The following is a 23,049-nucleotide window of genomic DNA, read 5'->3' as shown; positions in this document are numbered from 1 at the left end:
CCAGCCACTTTTGGCATCTGTCCCCACTGAGGGAGAGCACAAAGGCAGAAGGAGGAACTGTGGCCTCACTCTAGAGCAAGGAAGACGATCAAGAAAAACCCTGGGCCGCATCTCCGTTTCCAGGACTCTTATTTCTGTGTTTGGCACAACATTGTGATGTGGTTTCACCCGAAAGAAAACCAAAAGGACTCAGCGGGGCACGTGGCGCAGCCACGCCAGGTCTCCCCTGGGTGACACAGCCTCCACTGCACCCACAGCCGAGCTGCCACTGTGGCCACTTCCCAAATCCCCTGTGCAACGTGGCACAGTCCCTCACACCAGGAACGGGGGTGACGCTGCCTCATGTGTCTCCGTCAGACCCCAGCACCCTCACGGGACACAGCTCAAGCCCTCACACTGCTGAGAGGGCTGGCTCCTGACCACCCCCAAAATGCTCCCAATTTCCCCCAGAGCCTCACAGCTGGCCCTGGGGTCAAGGACCTTGCTCCCACATGCTGCCATCACAGGCTGTACTCACCCGCTGCCAAAAAATGAGCCCAAAGCCCCTTGCACAAGATGGATGGGGGCACGGCTCCTCGTGCTGGCATGGCGAGGAGCGGAGCAATGCTGGGGCAGGGAAACACCAGCAGCAGCCCAGCCCTGCCCACGCCCTTTGCTCGATCCCTTTTATTACAGCGCCAAAAAGAGCAATCCCCAGCGGGGCATCCCCCGTGCCCTGGGGCGGGGGCAACCCACTCTCAGGCTGCTCTTGACATACCGTCACCATCACAGAAAGAGGTGCAGGGAAAGAAATGGCACAGCACACTCTGTGCCCTGGCTGGTCCCCGAGCTGCAGCAGCTGGGTGATGCCACCAGCTTCCAGGCAGGAATATAGAAAAAAGGGGGAGTGTACAAAAGGGTTAGCTGAGGCAGGGCACAGGCAAGAGCCCACCATCACAGCGCGGGAGAGGGGCTCGGTTACTCCCCATGCACCCACGGCACCAGGGACCTGGCAGCCAAGTCTGGCCCATGGCAGTCAGTGCCAGGGCAGCAGTGTCCCTCCGTCCCCTCTTCCAGGGTGCTGAGCCCCAGCCCCCGCAGGCAGCCTCTCCTCTGCAGCCCCGCGCAGCAGAGGGGCCCAGCCCCGACCCTGCTTCCCCATGTCCCGTCCTCGCTGCTGGGAAGGCTGCTCCGGGGAGCAAGCGTCAGAGCTGGCAAAGCCTCAGCCCTCTCCCTGTCACCTCTCCCGGCAAAGCAGCAGGAGAGGGAGATGGAGAACAGCCCCCCGTCAAACGCTCAGCACACCGGGGCCATGCGAAGGGCCAGAGAGGGGCTGGGGCAGGGAAACGGGACAAGCGTCTCTTTTCAGCTGCAATAGAAAGTTTTCAATATGCTCATTAAAATAATTGCTTTTTAAAAAAAGACTCCCCCAGCCCTAGTGGGAGGGGCCTCAGGGCAGAGTCCTCCTTCGGCCCCCAGTGCTGCAGTCCTTGGGGATGGCTGAGGTCCTGAGAAGTGACAGAGAAAAGCCAGCGTTCCCAGCCAGCTGCTGTCCCCTGCCCTGGGCACGTGTCCTCTCGTGGCTCCACGGCTCCCCACCGCCTGCCCTTACTCCAGCCCCAGGATGTAGTTGATGCCCTGGACCAGTCCGATGATCACCGGCTGCCAGGCCACCAGGTAGCGCAGCCAGTCCAGCAGCTGCCCATACATGACATGAGGCCTCTCCCAGCTGGGTAGGAAGGAGTTAAAGAACCACGGGGACAGGGACAAGAGGAGTGTAGCCCACCAAGGAGCCACTCAAAGCTGCCACACCACAGGGACAGGGGGAACAAAGCCTCAACCCTCTGCAGCACTGGCTCCCTGGGGAGGGGGGGCTCTGGCCAGGCTGGGGCTCACCTCAGCTGTGCCTTGGCAAGGAGGGTGTGGGGTGCAACCAGGTGTCCTGCAGGATGTGGGGGTCCAGGTTGACCATCTCCTCCTCCCAGGGGACCGACACGACTTGCCTCAAAGAGGGGGCAACACACATGCTGCACAGGCAGCAAAATCCAGTGCCTGGCTCTGCGGGAACTCACTTCCCACAGGAACATCCACAGGCGGAAAAGCAAAATGTGGGGCTTGAGCCATCCCTTACAGCGGTGCAGGGAGGGGGATGAGGGCTGCTGAGCCCTCTCATGGTAAGCAGGGGCTGTGGGGCTCAGCCATGAAGGGCTTCATGAACATTTTCATCTCTCACCGGAGGGAGCAGCACCCTCAGTGGAGCCCAGAGCCTCCCAGCTCCCCAGACATGCCCACTGCCCCGTGCCAGGCAACACGCCCAGCTCACAGACAGATTTTGCAGAGTCTCTGCCATTGCTGTGGGCTGGTAGCCACCTGCCTGGGGGGGCCTGGCGAGCCCAAATGAGCAGCCAGCAGCTCCCAGGCATGGCCCTGAGCCCCTCATGCACCCTACCCACTGTTCCCCTTCACAAGGAGAAAGGATACGGGTTACTGAACATCCTCTTGAGATCCACCTTCTCTTTGCAGTATGGACATGTCTGCTTCTTCCCGACGATGCACCAGCCACGGATGCAGAACTCGTGAAACCTGGGGAGGGGCACGTTAAGGGGAACTGCTTCATGTTGGGGCAGGGGGAAACAATGATGGCACACAAGTGAGCATGGAGGAAACCACTGAGCTTAAAAAAAAAAAAGTCATCCCCATGCCACTGCACAGGGTATCAGACAGGCAAGGGTGTCCACATTGCACAACTGCAGCCCTTTCCTAGAAGGCACGGCACCTTCCAGGCACAGAGGAAGGAGCTCATGGGGCAGTGGGCTGGGGAGGCATCATGAGGGCTATGATGAGATGGTGAAGAGTCTGTGTCTCGACAGTGCCCGGCACACACGTAACCCAGCACACACTAACACCAGAGCAGGGTTAGACCGACACGGGTGGCTGGGGGAAGCTCCTCAATTTGAGAGTGGGAGCAGGCAGCAGAGGACTGGCAGGGATGTGTCCGGCTGCGAAATGCTGGGGCTTTGAGTTCTGGGAAGGTTTGTACAGCCCAGGAGAGCTCTGCAAACTTGACTCTGTGTGTTACACAACGGCTTCTCAAGGATTAACAACGTATTTAAGGGATTTCTCCCAGGGACTGACGTGCAGGTGCCAGCTATGCTCCATCATGGCAGATGAGTAACAAGGATTTACTCAACCTGAGCCCAGCCCTGAAGAAGTCACAGGGAAACATGAGGTGGCTGCAGCCACCATGACACAGCTCTGGGGTGAGGCCGCTTGCCCTGTTGGGGAACTCTGCCATGCATAAGGGTGTCGCTGAGCAAACAAACTCCCCCAGGTAATGCCTCTGCTGCTCAGACCCAGGGTTAATGCCAGAGCAACAGCAGGAGCCACTCCCCCCTCAGCCCAGGGATTACCACAAGCACAGACTCCTTCAACAGCCACAACCCCCCACCAAGCTGCCACAGGGTGCGTGACAGGCAGGCTCAGGCCCTGCACGGGGTCAGATGCTGGGGCCAGGCTGGCATACACCTCGCAAACGCTTTACAGCGATTAAATTTAGGTGAGTTTTGCCACCATGACCTTTGCTCAGGCCCAGTTTGGAAAGCACCTCGCAGCCAGTAACGCAAGCAGTGCCAGAGGACACCCCATCTCCTCCACCGCTGAGTCACTACCGGAAAAAACCCTGAGCCCTCCCCTGCTGGGGCTGAGCAACAACCAGGACTTCCAGTTTCAAAATCAGCTGAAGGGGAAGGGTGAGCAATTCCAGGGTGCTGGAAACCCCGCTGTGGCCAGAGTTGCTGGAGGATTTCTGGGGAAGGAGGAAGCTGCTGGACTGTGGCTGGAGTAGGCAGGGCAGGCACTGACTGGCAGCACGAAGCTGCAGGGGCTGTTTTCCAAGGGATGCTGTGTGGGGCAGGCAGTGTTTTCCCCCAACTCTTCCCTTCGGAGGCTCTCAGCCAGGACTTGCAGCGGTAGTTCTCCAACAAGGGGCCAGTGTGACACACAGAGCACTGCTCGGCTGGACCAGGGACGCTTCACGCCCCTACCTCATGCTGACGGGAGCTGGCATGGCAGCAAGCGCTGGGCAGTCAAGTCCCGGCAGATTTGGCAAAGGTAGCTGGAAAGCAAGGCACAGCTTCACAGCAGCACTGCCACAGCAGGGGCAGCTGGAGAGGGGAAGGAAGAACAACCACTTGTAAAATGGAAGCAACAAGGCATTGATTTCAGGGACATGCGGGACTTTGCCTCTTCCCATGCCAAGTCAGCGATGACACAGGCAAGGATCACATGTAAAATCAGCAGAATGGCCCCAAGTCCCAGGACAGGCATTTCTTCACGCCAGGCTGGAGAAGGTGCAGGGCAGGAGCTCTCTGGTGCCAGCCCTGGCAGGGAGCCAGCAAGGCAATGGGCTGGCTCCCAAGGAAAAGGATACACGTGGTTGCAGGAAAGGCGGTAGGTGTTCTCGATGATCCCCTCCTCATTGACATCCACGAAGATCTGCTGGCCGCAGACAGCGCAGACGCTGTCAGAGAGGTGCTTGGTGGGCATCCCCGAGGCGCTGTAGAACTGAGCGAGGGCAGAGCAGAGGGAAAGCAGTGACAGCAGGAGGGCACGTGTCCCATGCCTACGTCAGCACAGCTAAACTTTAAGGAGGGCTGGGGTCAGCACCTGGAGTCCAGCCTCAGCCTTTTGGGCTTAAAAACCTTGTTACAGGCCCAGCTGCGGGAAACAACTACAACAGGACAGGGAGCTGCTCAGCCATGTGGTGGCCCATCACACCCCAGGCCCTCTGCCAGCCCCACAACCCCCTCCCCATGCCGGGGACCACCCCCCTTCACTCCCCAATGGCCTGGTCAGTTGTCAGCTGCCTGCTGGGCTGGTGCACCCATGCCAGGCAGCAAGGGCAGAGGCTGGGGGTGAGAGCAGGACAAGCTGGAGGTGACAGCTTTAACCCAAAATGGCAGCCTTGGGCTGGCAGTTGAATATGGTCCAAGCCTCCAGCCCCACAGGTCCCTGAAGCTCAGTCAGCTGAAGAGCGAAGCGCAGAGCAGCCACCCCCCAACCATTTCCAAGCCTGTTGGCTCAGCATCAGCCTGATGCAGCACGCAGGAGGGTGCAGGCACGCAACCACATCTCCCTGCGTGCAGCTCTGGTCCCACACGCTCCAGGGGTGGCCACGAGCCCTGGGTCACTCATGCTGTGTCCTGGCTAGGAGACACAATATCTCAAGTTGGAAGGGACCCATAAGGACCACTGAGTCCAACTTTCTGCTCCTCAAAGGATTACGTAACACTAAACCACATGACTAAGAGCATTATCCAGATGCTCCTCGAACTCCTGACAGGCTTGGTGCTGTAACAACTTCCCTGGGAGTCCATTCCAGTGACAAGCCACCCTCTCAGTGAAGAGCCTTTCGCTAACATCCAGTCTGAACTTGCCCTGATGCAGCATTACCCCATCTCCTCGTGTCCTATCGCTGCTCACCAGAGAGAGATCAGCAACTCCCCCTCCGCTGTCCCTCTTGAGGAAGCTGTAGAATGCCATGAGGTCACTGAACAATGAGGTCACTCCTCAGTCTTCTCCAAACTGAAGAAGCCAAGTGAACTCAGCAGCTCTTCCTAGGTCTTGCCCTCGAGACCTTTCACAGTCTTGGTCGCCCTCCTCTGGACACACTCTAGTAGTGTGATGTCCTTCATACATGGAGGCACCCAAAACCGCACACCGAATTCGAGGTGGGGCCACACCAGTGCAGTGCAGAGTGGGACCATCTCCTCCATCGACCAGCTCACTGTGCTGGGCTTGACGCGCCCCAGGACGCGGTTGGCTCTCTGGGATGCCAGGCCACGCTATTGACTCATACTCAACTTGTCATCAGCCCAGGCTGCTCTCCAGCCTCTCATCCCCCTAACCAGGATTACCCTGTTTCAGGTGGAGAATCTGAGACTTGCTCTTGTTAAATTTCACACAGTTGGTGATTGCCCAGCTCTGTAACGCCTCTCTGCCCTCAAGGGAGTCCACAGCTCCTCCTAGTTTAGTATCATCAGCAAAACCTGCCTCCAGCAGACCTGGCACAACTTTGCTCTGACCACCCAATGGAGTGGAACCCTTGGGCCGTGGTGCCAACTAGCAGCAGCACCCTCCTGGCAGTCCTGCAGACAGGCCAGACCCTCGGGGTCTGGCCTGGGTACCCACCACGTATGCAGGGGGAGACCTGAGCTCTGCCAAGGTGTCCCAGTGTGAGTGGAAGGTGGCTGGTGAGGGGCTGGGGCTCCCCAGTCCTGCCAGGCAGAACCTCCAAGGAGCAGCAGCAGAAAGCTCTGAGAGGAGGAGGAGGAATAAATAAGAGTCCAAGACCTTAAAGGGCTGCTGCAAAGCAGCAACATGACCTACTGCATGTAATTTTTGGTGGAGTGTGGCTTTGTTTGGTAGCAGGTGAGTGGGCCACCACTGAAGGCACATGGGAACATAACCTCTGTCCACAGGGACAGCACAAGCTGCAGCAGATACAAGCAGCAGAAGGAAGCCCATGGTGTGAACCCTTAAGTTCTTAAGTTAACACACCTGCTGCATGGTCCCAGAAGCAGGAGTGCTCTTTGGTACTGGAGATTTTAAAGACCCAGAGAGAGAATATTTGTCAGGAGTTTAGAGAGGGGCTGAACAGATCCTTCCATTCCTTATTTCTTGTGCTTCTGGAGACTAGGGAACACCTGAAGAAGTTCTGCTCTGAAGGAAAGATCTCGGAGCAGCTCTGTTACGCCAGAAACCTCCCAGCCTTGACCATGGCAGCGGGTCCAGAGAGAGCACAGCGGGAAAGGCAGCAGCCTCAGAAAGCCCTTCCTCAAGTCTGATGCACTTTCCCATTTGGGAGAGGCAAAAGCTATTGCTGCAACTGACACACTTCAGGCCCTCCCATAATGGGGCAGGACTCTCGCCTGGGGAAGAGCATGGCATTAACTCACCCCGATCGTTGAGGCCATGTAATCTGCACACATCTCAGCAAAGTCCCGCTCCAGAACCCCGTAGTAAAGACCATAAAAGAGGAGGGAGATGCCAAAGTCCATCGCATCTTCTGGTTTGATTCTACAACAGAAGAGCCAAAATGACATCAAGAGCTTTTTTGGGGGGGCTGCAGGGGTGCTGACATAGCACACAGCGCTAACTCCCATCACAAGAGCAGCAGACACATGTCACCCAGAAGCATCACCTGCAGAGGTCTTCTAGGTGCCTGCCCAGAACAGCCCCAGCCCCTGCTTCTGGGACACTTCTCCTTGGATGTCAAAAAGCAGCATTTGAATGGAGATGTGGGTGTAACACCCAGGTGTCTCGTATCTGGTGCCCACCACCCTCACCAGCCTCTGGAATGAGCAACTACAGTAATCTCCCAACTGTTTTGTGCACCAGATCAGCTCCCAGTAAGCCCCCAGTTAACACTTCCATGTCTGTGCAGGCAGCTGCCAGGTCTGCTCATATACCAGAGAAGGAATCAACCTCTCTAAAACATGAAGGCTTGGGCTAGGGTCCTCTGCTACCACACCTGGGCTGGCTGCCTGTTGCAGGTATCCCTTCGTCAGGGTAGCAAAGAAAATGCTACTCTTTATCAGGAAGCAAAGAAAATCCCACTGCTGCTCCCAGGCCAGACACAGGCAGAGATGGAGGAGCTGCTGCCAACGCAGCTGAGTTGGAAGCAGGGCTCTCCAGCGACCCTGACCAGTTCAGGTAGCACCATCTTACCTGTGATCCTCCCAGCAAGAAAAGGACATCCCTGGAGTCTCTTTGGTCCCACTAATCAGATTGCTAAGACAACTGTTTTTCCAGAGTCGCAGCCTTACTCCACACAGTGTGTTACATCCCTCGCCCCAGGAGTGGGACCCAAAAGATTCACTCACCTGAACAATAAGTTAAGACCAAAAAGCGTAAACATCACAGCCATGTACCCTACAATTCCAGTGGCATAGCTGATCTTGTATATTAGTAGAAACCATTTATAAACCAGCCTGTAAAGAATTAAAACAAGAATTTAACTACTTCATTTTTTCCTGAAAGAAACTGCAGCAAGTACTTTGTAAACCTGGATGGTGGTGTCAGCAGACACTTCAACTAGCCACACACATGAGCTTTAAATTTCTATTTCAAGCCACAGAACCATCCCTGCCACAGGCCACTTACAGTCTTGACTTCCAAACCAGAAACCTCAGCATCTCCAAAGGCCACAAGCAAGTGTGCTTCATACTGGGAATGCCCTCGGATGAAGTATCTGCCTTTCCACCACCCACTCACGTACCACATGCATTGGGCTGGCTGCCAGCAGCCAATTAGTGCTTTACACCGACTGACCTGGGCAGCACGGGCAGGGGTTGAGTGCTCCCAAGGTACAAAGTTTAAGACAATGATCTGTGGCAGCAAAACTGGAAAGAGCGCCTTGTAATGATTCCCCTGGGGCTGAGGAGTTTTCCCAGAAACACATGTACTAACCTGGGTGTTGTCTGTACCAGAGGTTTTCGAGTTGCCCTGAAGGTGACAAAAGCTGTGACTGCTGAGAATAGCACCCAGATTACCAGGAACCGCCACCAATACAGCTTGATCGTGAAATACAGAGGCACTACCCACATCTGGAAGAGGGTCACCATCTGCAGGAACAGAGGAAAAGCATTTTGAGCTGGCTCTCTGCTCATCAGAAACACCCTGCCACTCCTGGCAGCTGTTCTCCCTGCATCAAAGGGCTCTGAATAGCAACCAGGAAACTCAGGAAGTTTGGTCTGTGGCACCCAGAGAACAGGCTCAAAGCCTGGCTGAAGAAGTTTGGGGCAGCAGCCACGTGATCTTTGGTAACAAAGGACTAGAGCCAGAGGGAGAATGCACAGGAAACATATCCAGAGGAAGGTACAGGAGATGATCCACCTAACTAGTTGTTGTAAGGCTACTATATAAACCTTCACCTTTCCAAGGACCCGAACACAGCAACTATACAAACATCAGACGAATATTAAACAAGGAGACAGGTGCAGCGGAAGGTTTCAGACTCACCTCTGCCCTACAGCCTATTCCCAAAAGGGATCTACAGCCCTGCAGCTGAGCTCCTGTGGTGCTGCGGGAGGGGCAACAGGCAAACAGGTTCAGTTTAAAGTTCATAGAGGGTTATAGGTATCGCCTGGAAACATTACTTTTGATACCAAAATCAGAGTGAGGTCAGTTAAGGTAGAATAACAGTCCCTGACAAGCCAGCGGCATCAGCAAGTGGCAGGTCTGCTCAGCAGACAATGCTGCCAGAACTGTCAAAACCAGGGGCCCAGCAGCAAGAAGTCCCCATTGCTTCTGAGGAAGCACCCAGAAAAATACAGCTTCTCTTTGCATTACCCTCAGGACAATACCAGAGATCTGTTTCTCCGATCACCTGGTGTCAAAGCACTATGAAAAACAGAGTTATTGGCATCACTTGTAACAGATGTAACCTCATCCCTAGCTAGAATCCCTGCAGGCTTCTGGGAAGACAAGGGGTATCTCAACACCAGCCAAAAAGAGAAAACCAGGAGCATACTTCTCATCAGCTAAAGGACAGCATCACTCAGCACTCACACCCCGCCTCAGAGACAAAACGGTTGCATGGGAGACACTTACGTTGTAGGAGCGAGGGTGCCTCTGCTTCCACTGAACCAACAGGAGCTGTGCCACCACCAGCGTGGCGATAAGGATGAGGACCATTTCGGCATGCATAGCCTCGTGACCACGGTGCTTGGCATGCATTCGTGCATGCTCCACCCTGCAACACAGGGAAAAGGTGGCTGAAGAGCATGCGGGCACAGATCACATGCTAACAGCACCGTGGGGCTGACAAACACCTCGGCACGGGCAGCCAGGAAGACCAGACTGAGAAACACCACAAAGGAGCATCGTGGAGATGGGTGCTGCCTTGCAATCCAGAGGAGAAAAGACAAAAGGCTTCTCTGAGACTAGCTCATTCTTAAACTGTGAAAGCCAAGACTGCCATTCAGCCCATCCCGGTATGAACAAGGCAGAAAGAACTCACACTGACATATCTGAACTAAGGAACGTGGAGCACACGTTTCACGTAACTCACTCACCACTGCAACAGCATCAGCTGAGTGGCTGTTTGACGCCACGAGTGTGCACCAGCTCTCAGTACCAAACCCTCAGCCCAGTTTCAGAGCCACCAGCACCATCCTCCCTCTCACCCAGCAAGGAAAAGGCTTGGACAGGCAGGGCACAGTCTATAGCCAGCAAAACCCTCTGACTCCAGCAAATTGCTTCTCTCTGCCCTGGATAACCCCATGCGTATCCTGGAAGAAGAGATTTCCAGACTGATGCTCTGCAGACACCCGGGATTTCTTTGCAGCTTGTGCTGTTTAACCAAAACCCAAGACAGAATTAAGACCTCTTAAATCCTTACATCTCTGTCTCAAGCTGACAAGACAGTTCAACTTAGGGGGGAAAAAAAAATATCCAAACCCAACAAATATGCCAAATTCTCTGATCTGAAGCCACCCTGTATAAATCCATACTGAGAGACCAGCCTTACTGTGCTTTCAACAAATGTCTGGCTGAAATGGGTTTGACTAGAGGAAAAGGAGGAGTATCTAGTCAGCGATTTAAAGGAAAAACATGTTAGTATTGCCTTTTAGGACAGTTCCTACTTCCCTCTAACAAATAACACTGTCCTCTCCCATCATGAAAATGGGCTGTGCTGCTGGTAGCTCTGGTCAGTAGCAGGAGCTCACTCAAGCTGTAATCGTCAGTTCACCTCACAACACAGACTCACCTCCATCTCTCTTCTGGGGACAAGTGTGAAAGATCAACCTAGGGAGAGAAAAAAAACACCACAGAAATCAGCTATTGAAGTACCAGCCTAGAACAGATAGCTGATTTCCTTCATCTGCCCAATCGGCACAGATGCTGGTTTATGTCCCACAGGAGCAAGGCTGTGCCGCGTCTACACCGCCTGCTCATCGCATGAAACACGGCCGCAGCACCCGGCTCCTTTATCTCCCGGGGAGATGCGATCAGTGATGACAGCAGCAGCAGCTGCAAAGGCATCCTGTGAGACCCCCAGGACTGCTCTTTGAGAACTTTCAGAAGGGGGAGACCCTAGATTCAGCAGCTTTAAACAACAAACCCTGGACATGCCATCATGACACCGCAGCCCAGAGCTGTCTTTTGACCCTCCAGGCAGCACAGGGAGAGCCACAGGGTCCCCCTGCTCCTCCACCACTTGCAAGTACCTTTCCCCTCATACTCCCATATTTCACTGCAGCTCACCGTCCTAGAGGAATTGGTTCAAGTCCCATGTTCAAAACCCAGCCAGGCGTCTCTGGGCACACAGGGGCGACCCCAGTGCACATCAGAAACAGGACAGAGAGGGGAATCCCAAATTCCACCAGTGTGCAGGACAGGGGTTGGTGTCTACATGTCACCCACAAATCATCGACAAACAAATTTTCAGACAGAATCACGGAAGAAGAAAGATTTAGGACTTCCTTTGCTGACATGGCTGGGTGTCTCTCCCAAGTGTTACAGGCAGCAGGTTTTGCCCAACAGGAGCAACCAAGAGCAACAGGAGTTGCTGTTATTACCAACAAGAGATGATGAACTGGTGTAATCTGTGCTTAATGCAAGCTGAAACTGCCCAGCTGCACACAGAGCGTCAAGGACAGCCTTTGCCTGACAGGTTTAGGGGACAAAAGGAACCAGCCTAAGTGATTTAGAAGGCCCCCCCCTCTGCAGAACCATGACCCCAGGCTAACCTTCTCAGCTTGCAAGCAAGCAGCATTCAAAGGCCGAGTCTCACAGAATTCCCCGTTTCCCCCAGCAAAATTTGGCATGAATACTCTCTCCATGAGGCATCTGGACTGGGCAGCAGTGAGGGGACCTTTGATACTGCATTTCAGCTTTCTCCTGGAGCTTTATATCTTCACATAAGAACTGAAGAGGCCTCCAGCACCAGTCACATTCCTGCACGGGCTCACTGGCTGGGCATCCCAGCACCAGCACAAACCCTGACACACAGTGCTGGGGATGCAGCAAACAAAATCCCACTGCTCTGACTTCATGTTACCTTTCCTCGGCAAGACACAAACACAGATAAAACCTACAGCAGCTCAGCTGGGGCTGGGCATATAAACATACAGTTTACAACCCCCCAGCTGGCTGGAGACCCTCCAGCACAGCCGAGGGGCTGGCACCCGCCCTGGCTGCTAACTCTTCCCCAGCACAGCCACAGCCCAGTGCATGGCTGGCCAGCCCGGAATGACCCACACCTGGATGTTTACCAGCAAGGAGGTGTGGAACCATAAGAAAAGGTACCAAAACCAAGGCACAGCAAGGACTTTATCATCACGCTTTCCTGTACACACTGGAGACATGTACACAGGAACAGGCTCCACCTCAGCACCACCAGCCTTGGATCACTGGGTACTGAACCACAGGGATATCCCTCAACCTTGGGACTGTTCCCCAAACCGATGCCTTGCAGGCAGCACCTCCAATTACACCTGGGCTCAGCTGAGGACACACATAGCTGCCTCACTTCCTCTGCGGCGCCTAATTATATCCCAGGGTGAGGAGGCAGGAAAGCACGTGCGTGGCAGCAATCCGTCTGTGTGCTATTAGACATCTGCTGTGCTTCACCCTAGAGCAACACTTGCGAGAGGTTCAGTCCCCAAGGCCTTCAAGAAGCGCTTCAGTACTTAGGCAAATGCAAAACATAGACCTATGAAAATCCCTGTTCAAGCTCACTGGCCTGCCTGCATAGGAAACAGCATGTGACGATCTGACACTGACTCCAAGAAGTATGCTTGCATTGCCCAAATTCCCCAAGCTCTTCTGTTCCTAAAACATCCACATCCAGATTAATCAGTTCAGTCACTGCTTTCCCTTCAAAAAGTCAGCTACCCAATTCAGAGTTGGAACAACTGCTCTGATAAACAGTAAAAGAAAAAAAAAATCATTCAAAAATGTTCTCAAATCACTGCAAGCAAAAGCTGATAAACTCCAAGTGCTTGTTGGCCCAGCTCAGCTCTGGCATAGGTCAACCCCTCTGCAAGCTCTGGGAAGTCACCAGGGGCTCCCACTGCCACTCCCCAGGAGATCCCTGCTCCCCCCAGGCTCTACCCCTGCCCTCACTGCGTGAGGACATTTTACGAGCACAGACAGTCCAGCACCTTCCAAACACATCAATTATTTCTCCCCTCAGCATACAGCAGCTTGTGGTCGCTCCTCTGTGGCACACCAGCAGCTGGTCCATCCACGCTGCTCTGTCCCATGCTCAGGGAACACTTTTCAGCCTCTCTCCCAAATCTACAAATTCTTCCAGCAAATGAGCTAAAGCCTTCTCTGCCCCATACCCTAAGGCAATCCTGCATTTCACAGAGAAGAACGCTTCCTACCTAGCCATCCTCCAAAGCAGCAACTGCCATGTAAGCTGTCCTTGCAGGTGCAAGAATCCACAGCATCAGACATAATTTTCACTCAATTACAGGGACTGAGTTTCACCAGATTCCCCAGAGCTTAAAGCTCCTGAAATAACTTTGTTAAGGGGGGGCCAGGACGTGACAGACGGGATGTTCAAGCAGAGACAGAGCGATCTGATGACTGTCAGACACGACTTGGCAGAGCAGCCACTGCAAACTGAACCTTCCAGTTAACTCCTCCTTGATCTGCACACTCTTTTACCAAAGAAATCTAGCTTTGGTTCTAAAAATGAATAGCAATGGTGAATCCAAGCGTGAGAGACGGTGCCAGGAAGCACCTGCTCTTACCATTAAGTGTTTGTTCTATTTCTAGTTTGGGTCTGTCATTTTAACACCCAGGTTTTGGGTCCCTTTCTATCCCCACCAGCTAGGCTGAAGAGCCTCTGCTCCTAAGTCTCCCTTTACCAGAGCAGAGAGGGGTTAGACAAGAACCACGACAATGACTGAAGCGTCTGAAGATACACTCCACCAAGCCCTGAGCACCAAACCACTCCTGCTGGCAATACCAGCACAGGATGCCCTCTGTCTGACAAACCAGAGCTCTTACAACTACTATTTTTTTAAAAAAACATAAGGAATTAAGAATTATATATTCTGCTAGCTGTCTCCTCCAGAACTCACGAACCACTCAAAAAGCCCAGCCCCCTCAGCGTGACAGCTTGGCGAAACTGGCTATCTATGACTAAAGTCCAATTCTCTCCTCACACACAGTACCATGACCCTTGGAAGAAACTCATGCCACTCTTCAGTTTTCAGCAAACTTGTGATCCCCATCACCAGGACAGTCAAGAGAACTCCTCTCTAGGAAAACACAAAGGCTGCGGTTACCTATAATACAAACCTCATAACCGCCTGTTTCTCGCAGTCCAGAAGCAGGGAGACAGGAAGATCTCCAGGCACACGTACCAACCACCCAGCTGCAAGCTGGCTGTAATCTCCTTACGCTCTAAATCTGGGAAGGAGGTAAGGAGAACGTCTTGAGGACAGAGAATAAGCAGCTGCTGATTTCAGTTCCAAGCTACAGACCAGCCTACAGTTCATGTTGCACAGCTCCACAGTATTTTGGCCATCAAAACCAACAGCAGCCAGCATCTGCTATGCACAGCACCGGGCAGAGGCACAAGAGCCGAGGGTCCAGGATGCCCGGGACCTGATTTCATCTCTCCCACAGCCCCAGCCTCAGTATATATTTCACATCACTCACTAGGAACAACCTGAAATAACTGGAAGATAAATCTCAAGAGAAATAAATACCTTTCAAGAGAATGCCCAGAGTGCAGTGATTCACCTGAAGCAGATTTTAAAGAGGCAGGCTCTTTAGTGAAGTCTGAGAAAATTTTGGAATCTCAAGTCTTCATTTCTTCTGCTCACAAAACAGCACAGTAACAATCAGCAGGGAGTAAAAGGCCCTAACTGATCAAATGTTTCAACAATCGCAAATTAAACCTTTGACAACAGCCTGAGTTACAATCAGGCAGAGCCAAAGCCACATGACACTCAGTGTTTATCCCACATGGGTGCACCAAGTGAAACATTAAACTGCTTTCAGATCTCCACCGTGCACCAGCTCCACCCTTAACTGTTCCTCAGCGATGTGCTCAGCCCACAGAGCTGCCAAGATCTCAGACACAAGCACACGGATTTTGTCCTGATGGATGTGGATTTTGTGGAACCACAGCACAGAGTTAAGCACAGCCCGTCAGTTGCCTCCTCGCAACGCCCTCTCAGCCAGTCCCAAAAACAGTTTTCTGTTGGACTGAAAAACAGGAATTTCACTTCTAAGCATCTTCAGCTCTTCTATGTTTTTACATGGAAAAGGTTTCCCATCTACTGCTGGCACTGAACTAAAGAGCTCATGAGTGCAAGAGCTTACTGTTTGCTTACTAGTTTGCTTTGAGTCTCACTTATCACAATGGAAGAGATTCACAGGGGGATGGCAGGGTTGCTTGTTGAGAGAGGAGTTCAGACAGCCTGGTTCCAGCATGCACACATACACCTTTGTGTTCTCCAAAGCCTGGCTGGACAAACACCTCTCTGGCATAAAAAAGCCACCAGTGAACATCTTAAAATATAACAAGAAGTAACTCAAGAGTGACCAACTTGTGGCTAAAGACATTTGGTCACTGGATTTGAGGCTGAATCCTCCTGTCAGCCCACTGTACCTGCTCTTTGGCAGCAACACATGGCACAGGAAGGATGCACAAGCTCTTACTGCGCTTCAGGCAGACTGTCTCACCTTGCTCACACAGCTCAGCCATACAGGAGGGAAGTTCCACAAGTCAACCCTGCCAGTAAACTTCCCAAATACAACCTTCAGCACCTGAAAAATTTTAAGCCAAACTACCAGTTCTTGAGGAAAAGCACTGAAAAACCCCAACTGCACCAGCCAAGCATCTTGTACCCCTTGTGTTGCTGCTCCAGCAGGGCTGCCAGCTGCACGCACACAGAACCACTCTGCAAGCAAAAGGAAAACTCCTGAGTACAAAGCGCAGGTAACAGCAAAGAGCCATGACGAAGCCTAGGACAGCAGTGCCATTACAGTGCTGTGGTACGGTGGCACACATGCCGTGGCAGACACAGATGCCACACTCCCGTTGTGTAGAAGCAGGCACGCCCCTGCTCTCAATTCCAGCTTTTTGAGCAGATTTTTTTTCTTTTTGGCTTTATAATTTTTCATCTCCAGGAATGCTTGAACACCATCATGGGAACAGTGGGAACTTCAGTTAAAGCCCTCTACCTCACATGGCTTCAATTCCCCAAGAGCAACCAGGGCCACTGATTATCTCAGCACGGAAGTTCACACGGCGCAGCACCAAGGTGACAGGCAGAAGTCGCTGCCAGGAGAGAACACTACCCGTGCTGCCGGCATCCGAGGGCACCGCAAGCAGCCCCGCGTCCTCCCGTATTCTCTGAAATGCAAATCCCACCCCAGTCTCGCATGGCTTTTCCAGCAGTGAGTTTTAAAGTCAGAGAATGAATTAACAGCAGAGAAGCTTCGCAGGTGCCAAAGGACCCAGCTAGTGTTTCCAGGGCCCCTCTTCAGCTGCGCCAGCTCGAGGGGCCCTGTCTGGAAACAGGCACTTTGGCCACTTCAGGGATGCAAAGTCTTTCAGAGGCCCTTGTCGCCAGTTACCTGCCATGTCCCAAACTGCCAGTTTCTCACACAGCTCAAAGGTTGTTCTGAGCTTCCCCTCCACCACCGCCCTCCTCCCCTGCGCTCCTCACAGCTGCCTCCAGCCACATCCAGCCTCTCACCCCCCACTCAGGACGGCTGCCCACCCCAGAGGCACATTCTCATCCATCTCACCCTTCCCCAGTGCCTCCGAGACCCACAGGGACCCCACAGCCCTCCAAAGCCCTTCCTCCTGAGGCCCTGCAGATCCACTGCAGCTCACCACAAAAAGCCCAAAGGCGCCCTCACGCAGAACCCCCCAATGCCCCGCTGCCCCGGGGGCCTTCAGATGCTCCCAGGGCCCTCCTGCCCCAGGGACCCCCAATATCCCCCTGCCCCAGGGGCCTGGAGATTCTCCCGGGGCCCTCCCGCCCCAGGGACTCCCAGAGCCCCTCAGCCCTAACGGTCCCCATACCCCCCCGACCCAAAGCCCTGGAAGCTCCCAGTGCCCCAGACCACCCTCCCCCGCCACGCCCCAGGGTCCCCCTGCACTCAGTGCACACACCCCCACACCCGTCCGCCCCACCTCCCCCGACCCCAGCACCCCCAGCCCCGAGCCTGCCGCTGCCCGCCGCTGCCGAGCCCCCCGCAGCCCCCGCCGCAGGGCCCTGTCCCCTAGCCAGTGCCCCCAACCCGGTGTCCCCCGCCCCACAGCCCCCCTTCCCTAACCCTCCCGGGGGCCCCCAGCCCGCCCCGGTCCACGGCGCTCCCGGCCCCCCGCTACCTCCTCCACATCGCGCTCGACGGGGCCCCCAACCTCCACCTCCAGCACCGCCGCCATCTTGCCCCCCCCGTCCCCAGCGGCCAGCTTCTTCCGCCACCGTCCGCCAATCACCGGCCACGCCGTCGCACCTCCGCTAATCGCTTGGCGCGGCGCTGCCCCGACGGCCAATCAGAGGAGAGGAGGGGTGGGGCAGCCGCCAGAGGCGCCGCTACAGGCAGAAGGAAGGGGCGAGCTGTCACGGCCAGGGATCTTCTGCCATTTCCAGTCCCGAAGTGGGACGCACAGTCCCTTCCGGTGGACCCGGTTACACCGGCCGCCTCGCACCGCGGGGCTAACGATGTCACCGCCCCCTTACGCTATTTCGGAGGGAGTGCACATGGCAGACGGTTCCTTAGGGCCGCAGCGCGGCACCGCGGCCCAGCCAGAGGACTGCGTGTCCCGTCAGGCGCCGCGGCCGGGGACTTAAGCGAGGGGGGAGTGACAGGCCGGCGGGGACCGGGTTTCTGGGTCACGGGTCGGAGGTCAGGGGTCACCGGGTTTGAGCGGAAGATTCGGGCGGCGGCTTCGGGATCGGTGCGCCTCGGGGGAGAGGGGCTGGGGGGGCCGTGGGGCAGAGCCGTGAGGGGGCGGCCTGGGGGGCAGGGCTGGGGGTCACTAGGGTGGTGCGATGGGCTGGGGGGGCTGTGGGGCCGGGCTGTGAGGGGTCTGGGGGTGCGATTGGGGGGTCGGCTGTGGGGCACTGGGAGGTTGAATGGGCTGGGGGGGGGGCTGAATGGGTAGGGGGGCTGCAGGGCACTTCGGGGGTGTAATGGGATGGGGGTCATGGGGCAGAGCTGTGAGGGGGTCATGGGGTGGAACGGGGGGTGAATGGGGTGGGGGCTGGGGAATTAATGGGGCTGGGGGGCATGGGGCAGAACTGGGGGCTACTGGGGTGGCAGAATGGATCTGGGGGGGTTGTGTGTGTGTTTGGGGACGCTGGGGGGTGGGACTGGAGGGTCTGAGGGGAGTTGTGGGGAAGGACTAGGGGCACTGGGGTGACAGAATGGGGCTACAGCTTGTGGGCTGTGTGTGGGTGGCACCAGGGGGGTGGAATGGAGCCGGGGGGGCGGGTGGGGTTGTGGGGTGAGTTAAGAGCAGAGGGGTGGCTGAATGGGGCTGGGGGGTTGTGAGTCAGTTGGGGGGGGTTAATGCTGTGGCAAAACAAGGCTGCAAGGTCAGGGGGCAGAGCTGGGAGGCGCTGGGGCTGGGGATGAGGCTGGGGGGTGAGGTTGGAGTCAACGGGGACTAATGAAGAGGCTGCCCCAGAGCCCCCCACTTTGCACCATCTGAAAGTGGGGTGAGCTGTGCTATGGCAGGCGGGGGCAGAGGCTTGGCTGGAGCCCCAGCTCCTCATTGCCAGGAGATGCTCAGTCCTGCCACAGACCTGCCCTCTCCTCACCAGGTGCCGGAGGGATCCAAAAGGAAGCTCGGTCCCGACAGAGCTGTCTCCAGGGGATCTCAGATGGCTCCAGTCAAAATCAGCTATGTTGTGTCCTCCTCACAGGTCTCTGGGGTGTTTCCTCAAGGCGGGGAGCTCGATGGGAGGTTTGCAAAGCCCAGGTTTCCCTCCGAGTTGTTGAGGTCTCTGAAGAGGGAGGGGGGGTGTCTCGGTATGGGGTGTGACAGGGTGCAGCGCCACAGCTCTCCTTGTTAAGTACCAGCTGAAGCTTGCTAATTAGTGCTGAAGGGCAGGAATTGCGTGCAATTCTTCCTCTCAAAAAGCGGAGTGCAATTTCTGTGCATTGCCAGAGAGTCCCCCGCACCCAGAACGAGATGGAGGGGAAGGGGAAGGCAGGCAGGGAGGGAGCTGGTGTGTGACATGGCACCTCTGCCGTCACGTGCAGGACCCCAGGTACCCGGTGGAGAACTTGCTGCTTGAGGACAGGCTTCGTCCCTGGCTCAGCTGCCCCCAAGACCGCAGCAGGCAGCTGAGATTGGAGCTGCAGCTGGAGAGAGCCAGTCCCATCGGCTACGTGGATGTTGGTACATTCCCTGCTGCCAGCTCGGGCAGGGCTGTACCCAGGATGGGCTCGGCAGCCCTGAACCTCACATCCTTCCTGCTTTAATACAGGCAACTGCGGCTGCGCCTTCCTCCAGATCGAGGTGGGATGTTCCTCATAGCCACTAAACCAACCCTATCTCACCCTGGTTCCCAGTGTTGGGCTGATGACACCAGCTGACTCAAAGCTGGACCAGAACCGCTGCAGGGTCCGGATGTTTAAGGAAGGTAAGTATTGCCCGATATGAAGGAAAGAGGCCCGGAGCAGAGAGGCTGGGGGGCTGCCGATGGGCTGCAGCTAGCTGGGGGTGGTGGAAAGGGAAGGAGAGACTAGGGAATGACACGTAGGGATGGAGATCAGGGGTTGTGGCCGTCCTGTTCACTGTGCAGCCTCAGGAGGGTTGTACCAGCTCTGCTCCCATGCCCTGGCCTCTTCCCATACCCATAATCCCCCAGTTGTCACTGTGTCCTGGTTCTGCAGGGAGAACAATGACACAGGGTGACAAGCTGAGGTGGGAGCGGTGCTGGGACAGTGGTATCCAGTATGCCCCCTCCACCCTAATTGCTGCCCCTCTGCAGCAGACTTCCTGGTGCTGGCAGTGGGGCAGAAGTGGGACCGCCTGCGGCTCACCTGCAGCCAGCCCTTCAGCAAGCACAGCCAGTTTGGACTGTCCTTCATCCGTGTGCGCACGCTGCTGGACCCTGAGGACATCCAGCCACCCCCCTCCTTCACAGCAAAGCCTAGTAGGTGCCCCTTGTGTGCTCATCATGCGGGAACCCACTGGGAGGTAGCAGTGATGGGGCTTCCACTGCTTCTTCCACTTCTGCTGCTCGTGCTTCATGGAGAGGGCAAGAGGTTGCTCTCCTGGCTGGACCAGGGGCTGCACCCGGGGTGAGGGGCACAGAGAGCCTGTCTCAATTGCCTAGGGCATTCCCTTGTCCTGCAGGAGGATCCCGAGCCCGCGGACAGCCCCTGGCGCTCCAGCCCTGCCTTTTGCTGGACTTTCTTTCCAAATCCATGCTCGTATGTAGCCCGCTCTGGTCCATCTCCATCCTTGCCCTGTGCAACCAGGCCTGGAGCCACCTTGAGGTGTTGCCTCCAAGCCCCCAGGTGCTTGGAGCTCTGGCTCCTGCCAGCCTGCCTGCTCTCACCTCCCCACGGGGCTGACTGTCTGCCTCCAGGAGCTCAAGGGAGGAGGAGCAGCTGAAGAGCCGCCTGCAGCAGCTAGAGCCAGCTGCCTGTAGCCCAGCCTGCCTCAGCCGACCAGCCCAGATGGTGCTGTCAGCAGTGTGGAGCCAGGCGCTGAGGCACAGAGCCAGCACAGGAGGCCAGGGGGGTGACCCGGAGCTGCCAGCTGAGGACCCAGGTGAGCCAGAGCTGCCCATGGCTGGCGTAGGGCATGTTGCAGTGCAGAGAGCCTTTGCATAGTTGGTACGCACCCCCCAGAATTATCCAAATGGATCTTGTCCTGCTGAGGGCTCTGCCCGTGGCTGGAGTGATCCCACCTGGGGCAGGCTAGGGTGAATCCACAGCTGCCAGGGTGCTCCCCATGCCTGGAGGGATCCCATTTCTTCTGCCCCACTGGCTGCAGGCTGTGTCCTGGCAAGAGTGGCCTTCCTCTCTGCAAGTCACCCTCCTTACTGGCATGAGAGGAGTTCAATGGTAAATCCCACAGCCCACCGAGAAACCTCCTGCGTTCCATTTAGTGTCCGCAGCAAGGCAGCTGGAAGGGGTGATTGTTATTTTGTGTCACAGGGGTCTTTTTGTACCCCTGAATACTAGTGGTTCAGTTCTCACCCGGCCCCTTCCACCACGAGATCTGGCACTGTCGGGCAGAGGGAACGATTACTTCTTGTCTGCTGTTCCCCAGGCTCTGCACGGGATGTCCCTGCAGCCCCCACGAGAGCCCACAGGCAGCCAGGCAGAGACCTCCCAGCCCGGCGGGCAGGTAATCAATCCCTCAAGTCACCGTGTATCCCCTGCCCTCACCCCGGTGATTTGTCTGCTCTGAATCTTTCCTTGCCTGCTCCTGCCGGGCAGTTGGTGCACTGCTCCCTTCTCCTTTCTGGTGCGTTGCCAGATCTGGTCCCTGGCTGGGGTAGTCTTTCACTGCTTTGGGCAGGGCACAGCGGAGCAAGCCCTAAGCTCACGCCTGCTCTTGCAATGCCCCTGTAGGTCTCTGCCAGCTGCCTCAGGGCAGTCCACATCAGAAGGAAGAGCCAGAGCCCACACCCGATGTGAGAGACAGGCCAAGAGGGGTGACAGCAGTCATGACACGGGCATTTGCCCCATATGCTCAGGTGGGTCCTCTGGCCTGAAACAGCCTGCCTGTAAACATGGAGTCTGCATGGCTGACTTGAGCAGGGAGCGGGACATGCTTCTGGGCCAGAGCACACTGTGTTTGTCTGTTCATCTGTCCAGCTGGTGACAGAGTCCCCTCAGGCAGGCTGGGAGTTGAAGCGATGGTAGGAGAGACTTGTGGGGGGTGAGCCCAGAGCTCCATCCCCAGGAGCTGGGGCAGGTCCTGGCCCTGCCATCCCAGGCAGTAGCAGGATGGTGCTTGGGTGAGCTGTCCTGTGCTGTGGGAGCCACGGAGGCCAAGCTGAGCTGCATGAGAGTGGCTGTGGAGCTGCCACAGCATTGAGGTGGGTTCCAAGTGGAGGCGGCTGGGTTTGAAGAGAGGTGAGGGGACACCTGTGGCTGCTGCTGGCTCTGCTGTCCCCACATGTGCGTTGAACCCCAGCTTTTCAGGGAGAAGCAGTGACAGCTGCACAGCCAGGACATGTCACTACCACACATGCAGGGCACCCTGGCACCAGCCCTGTGACAGGCAGAAGAGGGATGATACAGCATATCAGGCGTGCCGGGCTGCCACAGGAACCTTCAGGGAGAGCATGAGGCCCCTGTGCTCACCCCAGCACTGCAGAGCCTGGGGCAATGGCGTCACCTCCCCTTTCTGCAGGTCACTTCAGCCTGGATCTCCTTGCACACACCTCCTGCCGTGGAGAGGAAGATCCTAATCCAGCCTGGCCTTCATCCTTGCGTGCAGAGGCATCCTGCAACACCTGGGTGTGCTGCCCCATCTGTGAGCTGCCCTTTGATGTGGTGGAGGTGGAATGACATGCCAGCACTTGTGAAGAGCAGGCAGGGACACCAGGCACCCTGGCCTCATCCTACCACCTGGGGTAGGGCTGTGAGCACAGTGCAGAGTGGGGACAAGCCCCATGTCATGGCACTCGGGGACTGAAGCAGCGCTGCTTCAGTGTGGATAACTGGCTAGCTGAAAAAAGGTCTCATAGTCATAGTCCAGCTGGCTGGACAAAAATGCACATCGCTCTCAGCTTATCTGAAGTAAAGCAAAATACACTGTCTTTGGCTGTCCTTGTTACACAATAACAGGAAGATTTCGGTGGGAAAAGAATGTTGCAGGTGGGAACAGAAAACTACAGAAGAGAAACTAGGGGCGGGCTTGGTATTTAGGCAACTAACCAATAATGAGCTTAACTTTTGTAATATGTATGAACTAATTATAACAAGGCATAAAAGGTGACTGTAAGGGACAATAAAGGAAGTCTGCTGATCACTCATATTGAGTGACTGTGTCTTCCCTCTGTCGCGACACTGCAGGGGCTGGAGACACTGACCAGAACCCTGCCT

The 23,049-nt window shown here is 55.8% G+C and overlaps 2 protein-coding genes across 8 annotated transcripts; one reads left to right on the top strand and one right to left on the bottom strand.

The window, feature by feature from the left end:
* Positions 1–112: 112 nt before the first annotated feature.
* RNF121 (ring finger protein 121) lies at positions 113–17,458 on the bottom strand. 7 transcript variants are annotated; one of them, XM_080375769.1, is made up of 9 exons: positions 17,354–17,458; positions 10,751–10,788; positions 9,592–9,733; positions 8,449–8,603; positions 7,863–7,970; positions 6,936–7,056; positions 4,409–4,542; positions 2,461–2,562; positions 113–1,708 (listed from the first exon to the last, which is right to left on the bottom strand). In XM_080375769.1, the coding sequence occupies exons 1-9, from the start codon at positions 17,408–17,410 to the stop codon at positions 1,588–1,590; spliced, it is 978 nt and encodes a 325-aa protein (XP_080231895.1). In that variant the 5' UTR covers positions 17,411–17,458; the 3' UTR covers positions 113–1,587. The 7 variants fall into 7 exon arrangements, with proteins under 7 accessions (XP_080231895.1, XP_080231897.1, XP_080231896.1 ...); XM_080375771.1 differs by lacking the exons at positions 113–1,708; positions 2,461–2,562 and adding an exon at positions 14,299–14,409 and having other exon boundaries at positions 2,569–4,542; positions 17,354–17,393; XM_080375770.1 differs by lacking the exons at positions 113–1,708; positions 2,461–2,562; positions 17,354–17,458 and adding exons at positions 14,299–14,409; positions 14,712–15,947 and having other exon boundaries at positions 2,569–4,542.
* A 2,100-nt stretch (positions 17,459–19,558) lies between these two features.
* Positions 19,559–23,013, top strand: XNDC1N (XRCC1 N-terminal domain containing 1, N-terminal like; the record flags this gene model as incomplete). The annotated part of the gene is made up of 7 exons (XM_080376076.1): positions 19,559–19,619; positions 19,971–20,135; positions 20,319–20,415; positions 20,574–20,758; positions 21,263–21,460; positions 21,568–21,692; positions 22,355–23,013. The coding sequence occupies 7 exons, from the start codon at positions 19,559–19,561 to the stop codon at positions 22,637–22,639; spliced, it is 1,116 nt and encodes a 371-aa protein (XP_080232202.1). The 3' UTR covers positions 22,640–23,013.
* Between the last annotated feature and the right edge of the window lie 36 nt (positions 23,014–23,049).

This window comes from Falco punctatus, assembly GCF_963210335.1.
Source record: "Falco punctatus genome assembly, chromosome: 2".
Taxonomy (NCBI): domain Eukaryota; kingdom Metazoa; phylum Chordata; class Aves; order Falconiformes; family Falconidae; genus Falco; species Falco punctatus.
This window is presented reverse-complemented; position numbering and strand designations above follow the sequence as displayed.